This window comes from Tuber melanosporum (genome assembly GCF_000151645.1).
Source record: "Tuber melanosporum whole genome shotgun sequence assembly, scaffold_109, strain Mel28".
In the NCBI taxonomy this organism is placed as follows: Eukaryota; Fungi; Ascomycota; class Pezizomycetes; order Pezizales; family Tuberaceae; genus Tuber; species Tuber melanosporum.
Window position 1 is genome coordinate 161,268 of NW_003298765.1, and position 12,320 is coordinate 173,587.

General features: G+C 45.2%; 1 protein-coding gene across 1 annotated transcript; it reads left to right on the forward strand.

Annotated features, from left to right (window-relative positions):
- Positions 1-10,202: 10,202 nt before the first annotated feature.
- On the forward strand, positions 10,203-10,445 carry GSTUM_00000352001 (uncharacterized protein; the record flags this gene model as incomplete). Its single annotated transcript, XM_002835472.1, has 2 exons — positions 10,203-10,244; positions 10,332-10,445. 2 exons carry the CDS (start codon positions 10,203-10,205, stop codon positions 10,443-10,445), a joined length of 156 nt encoding a protein of 51 aa, XP_002835518.1.
- Positions 10,446-12,320: the final 1,875 nt, after the last annotated feature.

Below are 12,320 nucleotides of genomic sequence, written 5' to 3' on the forward strand. Positions count from 1 at the left end.
AGGTCTTGAAGACCTCGAACAAGCAGCAGCCTACGTGGATACAATATCTTACTTTAACCCTCCACAGTCAGCCCTGCCATCCTCTCCCCCCATACCTGATACACGGCCGCTATAGGGTAGACCTTACAAGTATACAACAATAAAACCATTGTTTCTGTCATGCCTCCCACAATTCCTGAGCCTCGCCGACAGCTCTATAAAACCTTTGAAGAAGAGGAATCCTATATCGAACTGACAAGAGGATCTCTAATTGAGGACGAACAAGATGTTGGATCAATTACAGAAGAATTAACCTCCTTTTTTCGAAGCCAAATAATAGCGGGATATCGCCATGACCCGATCTACTTCAAAGCTATGAATAGCTCCAGACATGGCAACCTTGCCCCCTACAATATATCCAATGGAATGGTCTATACCAGCATCCGTTATGGTGAACATTGCCTATACATCCCGAAAGGCCATATGTTCAACGGAATGACTATTAGGAAATATGTCATTACCGAAATCCACAATAAAGAACACCACAGTGCGGACCGCAACCTCCAATATGGCTCAGAATATGTTTACTGGCTTGAAATATGAAACGACCTCCACCATTTCATTAAACAATATGAACCCTGCCAGGTAAATAAGGAACGAACACAACTACGTGAAGAGAAAGCACAGACCCTTTAGCTACAATGTGAAATATTCGAATCCTATGGCATCGATTTCGCAGGACCATTCAACAAGTCCGGTAGATATGACACCATCTTAGTAGTGGTGGATCGGTTTTCTAGATACACATGGTTGATACCAATGAAGGTTACCGATTCCTGCAAAGACACCTGGAATAATCTTCAATGATATTTATTCACCCCCCATGGATACCCATTATCTATTGTCAGTGATGCTGATCACCGTTTCGCCACCAGATTCTGAAAGCAAACCTTGACCTCTCTTGAAATCAACCCTATTATGGCTGCTTCTGGATATCATGAGACTAATAGCCAAGCAGAACAAAAAATCCGCCAAGTCAAGACCAGAATTAGGAACATGATCAATAAACGACAAACCAACTGGGAACTAGCACTTGTTGAGCTTGCCGCATATATCAACGAAGGATTTTCAAACACCTTGGAAATGTCCCCATATAAGGCAATCTTCGGCCACCAGTACCCTCTCCTACCTAAAACTCTATTTAAGAACTCATCAGTCCCTGCCTCCAATGACCACCTAAACCACTATCAAGCAATTCGGAATGCTGCCTTTCAAGCTGTTAAAGCTGCCCAATTCCGAACCACCACAACTGCTCAGAAGCGACAATGTAAACATGTCCTTATTCCACTAGGTGATATGCTCATAGTACATGGAAACATGTTTATTACCAATGTTGGACGCAGCAAAGAATTACAACCCTGATGGGGAGTACCTTTTAAGGTCTTATCCTTTGACGAGTATACAGAAAACTACACTATCCAAATAGATTGATGCATGTACTGCCACAATATTGCAGTCTTCCCCGCCTCTGCGGTCCAGCGATTCCACTCAAATGATGACTTCAAGTTCCCTGGAAGAATCCACTCTCAGCCTGCACCTATTATCATTGATAAGAAAGATGAAGGAGAAGTTGAAGAAATCTGAGACCACCGCCTTTGGCATGAAAATAATCAGTTCCTATTCGAATGGACAGGATACCCAATGAGTGAAAATAGCTGGGAACCACTAGAGGTAGTAGAGCACGCTATGGATATGGTGAACGAATGGTGGAAAGAAAATATGCCAAATGAATACCTTCCTCCTATGATCAACTACATCATAATGTGCTGGACGCCAACAATGCCTGAGACTGAGTGCTGGCAGATACAACTCGAAGCTAGAGATATGTTTTGGGCACCATATTTTGAGTCGGAATTCCAAAGCAGCGACGAGAAAAGTCAAGCTAGGCAACTAGCTCTCAACAACCTCATATGATCACCATCCTCCATCCGAATACTATAACGATATCAAACTATGTGGAACTCAATGTGAGGCTGCAACAACAGATTGATGGACTGTTGTTGAACCACGATGCTATCCAACTTGAGGACTAGTTCGAAATCCTGTGGATAGACTACTGTCCTGATTGGGACAATGCTTGGGTTGATGTACAACATGAATCTGGTATTTGTGGCTACTGTGATCTGCATTTCTTTGAGTCTAAATGTTTTCTTAGGATTTCTTCTTGTCCCTGGTGTGACACATATGATGAGGAGCTGATAGCAGAAACTGAAGCCTTTAGTTTCTCGGACTCTGCTTGTGACGATTATTAGTTTTTGTTTGTTTAAACGGTTGTTTTATTTTGGAGAATGTAAATGGTATGGGTACTCAGTTATTGGTTTGTTTTAAAGTATTGTTTGATACTTAGTGTTATTTTATGAATTGTTTTAAGTATCGCTTTGATACTTAGTTTTGTTTTATGTATTGTTTTAAAGTATCGTTTGATACTTAGTTTTGTTTTATGTATTGTTTTAAGTATCGTTTTGATACTTAGTTTGTTTTGCCAAATAGTGTCGCTTGATACCTTTGATTGGCTTCGTTTATGGCAGACATGAACAAGATTTGTGTATTTAAAGACAGCCTGATCCCACGATAGAAGAGGCAGACTTCGACTGACAGTATTTCAATATACTTGGTTGAACGGTTACTTTTTTGTTCCTCAGTACACTCTCAAGGCCTCCTTTTGTTCTCAGCTCTCACCTCCTCTCTGGAAGAGCAGACCACCTGCCGACTATCGTATCTATTACTGATAACGTGATTAGCATCTTGCGAACACATTACAAGCTGGATAGTGAACCGTTCAGAAATGGGTTTCGGAAGAGTGAATGGGAAGCAGGTATCTACTATCAAGGGGAGCTAGTTCTCCTGGTATGGGTAGATGATAATTTACTCATTGGGGAAAGAAGTACGGTGGAGACATCTAGAAAAACACTCGAAAGCACATTCACTATAGAGGATATGGGCCCGATAGGACATTTTCTTGGCATGCGGGTTACACACAATATGAGGAAAAAGGTGATAACTCTCGACCAGTCAGGATATATCTTACAAGTCCTACGCAGATTCAAGATGGATGGGGCAAAAGGCACAAGTGCCCCTCTGGACCCAGGAATGTCCTTGTTAAACACAAATGGAAAGATGATAGCCATGGGTGAAAAGGCAAGAATAGTGGGGAAAGGAGAGAATCTCCTGGGTGATTGTGATGGTGAGGGTAAGGCAGATCAAAAGGAGTATCAGGAGATCATGGGAAGTCTCAACTATGTCGCCATTGCTACACCACCAGATATCTCGTTTGCAGTAGGAGTATTGTGAAGATATACCTCCGATCCGGCTCAGAGGCACATGATAATGGCTAGACACGTGATGAGATACCTGGCAAGGACAGTGGAATATTGCTTGCATTTAGGAATGAGAGAAGGAGTCAAAAGCCCATACAGAACCATCGCCCTTTACACAGATTCCAATTTCGCTGGCGATCCTAACTCTATGAAGTCAACAACCAGAATGGTTATTCGTGACGGGTATGGGTCAATCATTGCATTGCAGTCGAAGAAACTGTTAATAACAGCCAAGAGCACAGCAGATGCTGAATATATCGCTACTGCAACCAGTGTTGACGAAGGAGTTTGGATCCACAAATTTGATCATGAATTTCACCAGTCATTGGCAATCACTCACCAAGAGACACGTTCGCTGCATATGGAATGCGAGTCACTTCCTGTCTACAGTGACAATCCGGCAAATATCAGGAATGCAAACATGGGTGAATATCAGACTCCAAGTAAGATAGTAGGAGTTAAATTTCATTGGATCGAGGACCAAGTTCACGAGGGCACTATTACTATCACCTATCTACCGACTACTGAAATGATCGCGGATGGATTCACCAAAATCTATGGCAAAGTCAGGCAATCTGAATTGGCAAAGAAACTCGGCCTATCCTCAGAGGATTCAGAATGGCAAGTTTCATGGGGAGTGTGGGAAGGATGATGCTGTGGAAGGATCTGAGGGATTGTCTATGGTTATGGGCTCAAGGTATACTAGATAGAATAGCTAATAGTAACTGTGATATCCGGTGAGTGACATCATGTTCTGCAAATGGCTATCATATCCGGTGTTAGTGTGCTCTGTGGTACACGATATGTGGCCACATCAGATGTGTATATAATCTGCCTGTTTTCTCTCCCTCCAGAGGATGCGTTAGATAGAAAAACCATACAGTGTGAGCGAAATTTCTGAGTTCCGTGTTATTACTTTTTCAATCGTCTACTACTGCGCCATACAGACACTGCTAGCGCCAACATCATATTCATATATACTACAGGTATGTCTACCAATAGCTCTTGCTAGATTATCATCAACCCCAACCTTAGGCTCGACATATTTGATCTTAGAACAGATGCTAGTATGTGTGTCGTTCAGTAGGCTCCAAGGCAAATACCTAAAGGCTACTATACAACGCAGAAAATACACAGGAGCTGTCACCCACCACAGTACAACCCGGCGATATAGGGTATACAGGTCGTATGCGCATTGCTGAAGGCCAATGGCCTACCTTCAATGTCAGACCGTTCATACCAAACTTAGGCGTTACGGGTGTCAGGGAGCTAGAACAGTCTTCTATTTTGCTGGCTCTGTGGCTCCTTGCATTGGGGCAGTTTAATTACATGGGCCCCATATCCTTCTACAATTCTGGCTTTGTACATGCAACTGATGCAGATATCTACTAGGCTCTGAGGATATCTGGTTTTCCTTTTTGGAATGGAAGACCTCTATATTTTGCTGAGATCCATCTATTTTCATTGTGCAGGGAATTGCATATGACAATACATGCGCTCAGTATACAGGCCTGGCACAATGCCATTACACAGTTTTACTATCACCAGTGTCCATATACCATCCAGACTACAGGTATGAATGCCATGCTGGACCGGACCAGGCGCGCTGCTGTAGGCTCGGTTACCCGAGGACCAGTATGCCAATATTGGTGCCTTATACGCCAAGGAAACTAGATTATCCGCCGTTTTGTCTTGCTAGAAGACATGAAGTAGCATCAAACGATATTCTAGACAACGGAAAGGGCATTACTAGCTTCAACCTACTTGTATATATGGAAGAAAATGGGGAATATAAAGAGAGAGAACAACAGTGGAAGGGAAGCATGCTGAATGATTGACTTGGTTCCTATATTTTTATCGAAGACCCTATGTTGGAAATCGTGGATGCTGCCCGGCATGCCCAAGGCTTTGTTCTCTTGTCCGCCAGCATATCCGTCCGCCGGCACCACTACCCACCCGTTCACTTGTTATTGGTTCTTTTGTCGCCCATCCATCCGCCTTTCCGCATATTCGATGTGCATTATCGGGACCGGCCGCTTGTCCGTTCCAGCCTGTTCGCTCACCTCCTGCCACTTGTTTGTTGGCATATTTGCTGTTATTGGGATGGACGTTCTCGTTGTCCGCTTTTGAAAAGCGCTTTCGACGGAAAAGGATACGAACGTCAAGGGAGTTCTAGACTGTCGGGAGTCTTTGTTCCTGTATTTCTTTTGTTGGCACCGGAGCGTAGAAGACAGTGGGAGCGCGGAAGGAAATTCGAGCATGGGAGGCAAAATTGGAGAGTCTTTGGGGAGACTATTGTTTGTTCTCTCAAAGCCTTGCAATGGGTCGGGCCTTCGTTGGGCTAGCCCGGGCTATTCGTCCGCCCGGGTCGGGCTCATTGGGCTGGGCTCACTCATGGGCTTCCTTGGGCTGGGCCGGGCTGAGGGGGGGACAAGCCCGGGCGGCCCGGCCAAGGATTAGCCTTATTTTTAAGGTTTGCATGGTGTCTCGCAATCCGTATCACTGGGGAAACGATTGTCCGAGCACATGGCTTTCTGGAAGCGTGTTACTTCAAGCGGTAAGATCCAACCCAACCATCTCTATATCTAGAATGTTTAGTGCAGAACTAATCCATATTGGATTCATGTGCTCTCAGATTGTCGCGCAGTTTGGAGGTTTGAAAGTCCAGACCTCGTCTTGCCACCCAATGAAATATCTGATCTGCGGAGCACAGGGGAAGCCTCTATAAGGGATGACTATGAACAGTATTGTTCACATGCGGAACCTGAACCTAGCGTTCAAAATCCTCTTCTGTGTGTATCTCCTCCTGAATCTCAACTTAATTGTCTTCCTGATTTTTCTTTTTCAATTGCTAATTGCCTTCCAGTTGGCGGCAGGAGAATCACCAACAAAGCGAATACCCAAAACTTGTGGCATGGGCAATTACCCTTCCATCAATTGCTGCCATGTCTTCCGAACCTGAATGCGTATTCTCAGGAGGCAAGAGGACTATTTCTGACTCCCGTCACTCTCTCAATGCTGAAACAATTGAGTCAACCGAGTGCCTCCGAAGTTTGCAGTCCATATAAAATTCACTCTTTCTATTGAAAACAATCACTACTATTTCTCACTGTGTTGTGTTCATCTCCTATTTCAAGCACCATCTGTTCTCATTGGCAATTCTGTATTTTAATCTAGTATTAATAGATCTACATTCATCTCTTTTATGGCTGTTCACCTGTGCGGGGGCCCGATGGGCTCATTGGGTTAGCCCGGGCTATACTTCCTTGGGCCTGGGCTGGGCCGGGTGGGCCCTTTTTTCGACCCGGGCTAGCCCATTGCAATGCTTGGTTCTCTCTTTTGTTAGCATGAGAGAGCACAGAGGAAATGGGAGATGGGCACGGGAGATGTTGGATACAAGTTTGCAGTGATCGTGGAAAGAAGCGATTGGAATGGCGATCTTTGTCCTTTATTTATACTCCTGTCTTTTCTGGTCAGTTAGTGTAGTTGTGGATCAGCAGAGTCGTGGAGCGAGAGACAGAGAGTCGTGGAAACAGAGCAAGTCATTGGGCGATGCCGGTGAACTTCCCCGGCTTTGGTTACACAGAGTTTTCAAAGCAAATTTAGTGATGGTTGTTTCGCTTCACTGTCGCTCGTTCAGAACTCCAGTCGCCGGATTGACGTCGCGTTTCCATTTGGGGTATGGGGGATCTTGGCACGGCAACCGGGGCCGTTTTGTAAGCAAAATTTGAAGTGCTGGATGGGACCATCACATCATACTGGCCGCAATACCACAATATCTGTCAAAGCTCGCTATTCAGCCATCTCCTTTTCGAACAAAACCTTATACCACTACAACCCCTGTCGAATTGAAACCAAATGCAACCTGTGAGGGTTGTCCTGAATACGATATGCATCGAAGCCAGGTTGGAGTTGGTTCTGCTCCCAAAGTTCCACTTCTAATGCGTGCAGTGGTTTTAGCTCTCCGTTGGCATGGAGGTTGCACCTTTAAGCAGAGTTGAATACAAGATAGGAGTAAATGAAAGAACTGCAAGTAACTTAGTCAAGCGTGCTAAGGTAATATATTTCATCAAGTGCTTAGAGTTTAATTGATTGAGAAAGTGGTTAGTGATTGAATCTAGTTACAAGCTGCTGATCCTGCAGACTTCCACGATGTTTTAGCATGCTTAGATGACAGGCACTGTGGAGGAAGACATCAGAAGACACATGAGGGTAGTGAAGAATCGCTTGCACTACGTGACCTATGACAAAAAGACGAAGATTATTGGCAGATGTCTTTCGAATATATAGCAAAGGAACTCGGAATTCAAGCTCTACAATCACCCCTCGAACAAGTATTTCATGACCAACGTGGACTGTTTAGACGGGAGGCTACTCATAATGTAGGGTTAGCACCAAGAACTAGGGCACACACATAGCCCATTAGCCTAGTATAAATAGAGAGGCACGAACAATGAAGCAACCACATCAAACCCACACATCAATTGGTAGCAACCGCATCTCTTTTTTGTCTTTTCGATACGGCTTTCCCTGTTGGGTAATTGTGCTATTTGGTGAAGCTGAGTTTGTCATAGCATCCGGCACACACCTGTACAAATCTCGAAGCCGTATTTCTTTTTGTATGTCTATGGACATTGATCAAGCACCCGGAAGCAGTACCTGGCGTGAGAAACGACCAAGCGCAAGCTCAACAGAGAGATCAGATTCGCCTACGTATAGCACACAAGGCTCGCCACACCTGAGTAAAACCACAGCTCAAGTACCAGTCTGTATTTCGCAAATGGATTCCGGACAACACACCTTCCCGGGGCCCAGTACTGGGCATCACCAACCGCTAGCAGATGAGACACAGGAGCTCGTCCGAGAGAATGAGGAACTTCGTGTGGCTGTCGCAAAACTCCAAGAACAGATGGCAAACCTCAATCACGCTAACCAGCCGCCTGTTCCTGAAGTGTCTCTCCCTTCAGCCAATCATGCAAGTCAAGTAACCCTTAATGACTGGATTTTGCGCCAGCAACTGAAGAAACATTCAATTCCGAAGTTCCTTGGTAGTATCGACCACGAAGCTGTCCTACTATGGACAGACTCAGTAACTCATTTCGCCCTACTTGCAGGATTGAATAACAATGTTACTATTACCGCCGCTTGGACAGCCGTCGCTCCTGAAGTATTATCGCGGTTTCGCTCTATGTTGGAAGCGGACTACAGCTACAATTTCGTTCCCGCAGCAGCTGACTACCCATTTTCTTGGGATGAGATTAAGGTGAAATTTGTCCATCGCTATTCTCCGGCTTTCGCCGTGGAGGCCATTTGGAATCGCCTGGAAGCTTTAAAGCGTGGAACCGGCCCTGGGGCTTTACAGAAATTTAACACCAAGTTTCTGGAGCTTGCCCGTCTAGCTGGGAAGAATAGATAAAATACTCAGCGTGGGGATCGGCTCTACATGATATATATCAAGAAAATGACTCCTCGTGAGAAGGATATCCTAAGTACAATAGCTATCTCTGCTCATCGTAGCAGCAAAACGATAACCTTAGACGACGCTATGGCTGTTACAGATGACCAAGCCGTAACTCAGGGGCTTACCGGTGGGACTACTTCTGGGGGAATGGGTAACGCACCTGCGGTGGTACCATTTACCTCGTCGGGCCACCCAACCGCCCCAGCACCTATGGACCTATCGGCTATTTCTGGTCAGATTGTATCTGGTAATCGTCGCGATCGGAATATCTGTTCTCGCTGCGGTGGAAGAGGCCACTGGTCTGCTACCTGTGGTACAAAGCGTGACTAGAGGGCTGGAGACCCAGTTAATGGGTACCGCGGACATGGAGGACCTAGTCGTGGTTCTGGTGGGTTTTCTCGTGGACGGAATCGACCTCATGGTGGAGGTTTCAATATGGTAGATGTCTACGGTGAGGCAGAGGATGCTGGTCTCAGTGATGGCGATAACGGGAGTGACAGAGATGGGAGTGAAGAAAAGCCGGCGAAAAACTAGGCTGGACTACGCCTAAGTGCAGCGTAGTCCAGATGGAGGGTCAGGTAGTAGCTAGAAAATATAAACGGGATACCTTGGGATTCTTTTATTATACTGGCAGTGTGGTGAATAGCAATTTACTTCGTTTCAACCTACCTATTCTCTCCTCTAGTCACTCAGCTTATACGCTATATGACTGTGGCGCGAGCCATAAGTTTGTTCGGAATGAGTTTATTCAGAAGATTAAGGCGGAAAATCAAAATATCAAAACGAGAAGAGGGTTTATGAAAATTAGGACAGCTAAAAGTGAGGAACGGATAGCCAGATATGAGTCTTGGCTAAGTATGGATATGGATGGGTACCAATACAGTGGGTGGTTTATTCACTATGACTTATTACAATACGATATTATTCTGGGAAAGGATTGGATGGTAACAACGCGACATTGGGTAGACCATCAAAGAAACATCTTATACATAGGGGAGGAAAAGAATAGCTAGAGTCACTCTGTTGTTGGCGTACTAGTAGATCACGGAAGAGCAGGGGAGCATCATCAGAATCAACGTCCGGGAGCTGTTGCGATTTCTGAAGCCTGCAATAGGATCCCACCACCGATAATAAGTAATGCTTTATCCCAAGAACTGAAAGACTTGATCACACGATTTAGAGAAGTATTTAAGGAACCAGAAGGGCTTCCACCTGACCACCGAGCTCCAGGCTTCCAAATTCGGCTCAAACCTGGTTCGGAGCCTCCGCACCGCGCACCGTACCGTCTAACCGTTAAGGAAAGGGATGCATACAATAAGACAATAGAGGGGCTCTTAGCCAAGCGACATATCCGCCCTTCCGCTTCACCCTATTCAGCTCCGGTGATGTTTGTACCCAAGGCTGGGAGTCTAGGAGAGCTGCGGATGGTAATCGACTACCGGGAACTTAATCGTCAGACAGTGAAGGACCGGTACTCGCTTTCTCATGGGGAGGAACTTATTGACCGTCTTCAGGGCGTAAAGGTATTCTCGAAACTCGATTTTTGGTCTGGATTTCACCAGCATCGGATGGCATCTCAGGATATCGAGAAGACGGCCTTCGTTGGCCCTGATTCACTCTACGAATAGATCGTGATGCCATTTGGTCTGTCCAATGCACCCTCGGAGTTCATGCGAGTTATGTCGAATTTGATAAAAGAGCACATAAAGGCTGGCTACTGTGTAGTGTTTATAGATGACATTCTAGTCTACTCAGTCGATACCGAGCAACATCTACACCATTTGGAGAAGGTTTTACATACGATTCAGAAAGCTGGTTACGGCTTGAAACCGGAAAAGTGCAGTTTCGGAAACGAGTCTGCAGAGTTCTTAGGCTTTGCTGTTGATGGTAAGGGAGTTCAGATGCTCCTAGAAAGGGTGGAATGGATTTGTGATTGGCCCATACCTGAATCAACAAAGCAAATGCGATCATTTGTAGGTCTCGCCAGTGTGTACAGAAAATTTATTCCGCAGTTTGCAATGATTGCATTGCCTCTGCTTGACTTAATTCCGAGAAAGAGTACAGAGTACACCCTCAAGCTCTCTGATCCAGCAAACCAAGAAAAGGTTCACCATGCAATTTCAGTAATTAAGAAGATGATAACAAGTGCGCCTGCCTTGGCTTTGCCTGAAAAAGGAAACTACGAATTCATCATCCGAACGGATGCTTCAGGTTTTGCGATAGGAGCTACTTTACGACAGTTGCAATGGGATACAGAATCGCAGTCATTTTCTAAGGAGCGTATCTTAGGCTATTACTCACGAAAGCTCTCCGGCCCAGAAACACGATACTCAACCTATGATCAAGAGGTACTAGCTGTACGTGATGCTATCGAGCATTGGCAATATTACCTACACGGTTTCCACTTTACTGTTCAAACCGATCATTCTACCCTTCAGCAAGTTTTAACACAACCGAAACTAAGCTTTAGGCAAATGGGCTTACTGGAGCGGCTTCAGGAGTACAATTTTGAAAAAGAATATTTGCCTGGCGCCCAGAACTATATCCAGGATGCCCTCAGCTGCCATCCCGACTACCAAGACACCCAGACCTCAGTACCATACCGCTCAATCCTCCCCCCATTACAGGTCACTAAACAAAGTACGAAGGTAGTGCAGGCGAGTAAGGGAAGTAACACCGTACTTGATGTAGGTACTACAGGTGATATCTTTACTACAATGACGGTCAGTGCAGATGAGTGGTTAGATGAAGTACGTCAAGGATATCGCGAGGATGAATACTTCGCTGAAGTAATGCTTGCTTTGGAAAGTGATCATACACCAGATGATGGCCTAGACAAGGCAGCACCAAATGAGGAGGGCAAGCGGTTACTGTCACCGCATTCCCACCGTATAAGAGCCAGCAAGAGGCACTACAAACTTCAATCTGACGGGCTGATAACCCATAGTAAGTCAAGAGCCTTATGTATACCAAATGTGAGGGGGTTACGGCATCGGATAATATCTGAAGCATACGATACACCAATCGGAGGTCATTTTGGAATTGAGCGTACAGCATCTGCCCTTGCACGCCGTTTCTTCTGGCCCCGAATGTATTAGGAAGTTAAGCAATATGTACGACGTTGTGCCTCCTGTCACAGAGCAAAACCTTTCAACCAAAAGCCTTATGGGCTGCTACAGCCTCTTGAGATCCCCGCTGAGCGTTGGAAGTGGATTAATATAGACTTTATTGTTAAACTTCCAATATCTTCCTCTGGTAATGACACTATTATTACGTTTATTGATGGGTTGACAAAGCGCGCTCATTGGATAGCTGCGGCGGAAAGAACTCTTACGGCAGAAAGGTTTGCGGAGATCTTTATCGACTTTTACTTTCGCCTTCACGGATTGTCAACCGATATCGTTTCTGACCGGGATGTACGTTTCACATCGGAGTGGTGGCAGCATTTAACCAAGATTTGGTAAACTAAACTTCGGATATCCACCGCTTTTCACCCTCAGACA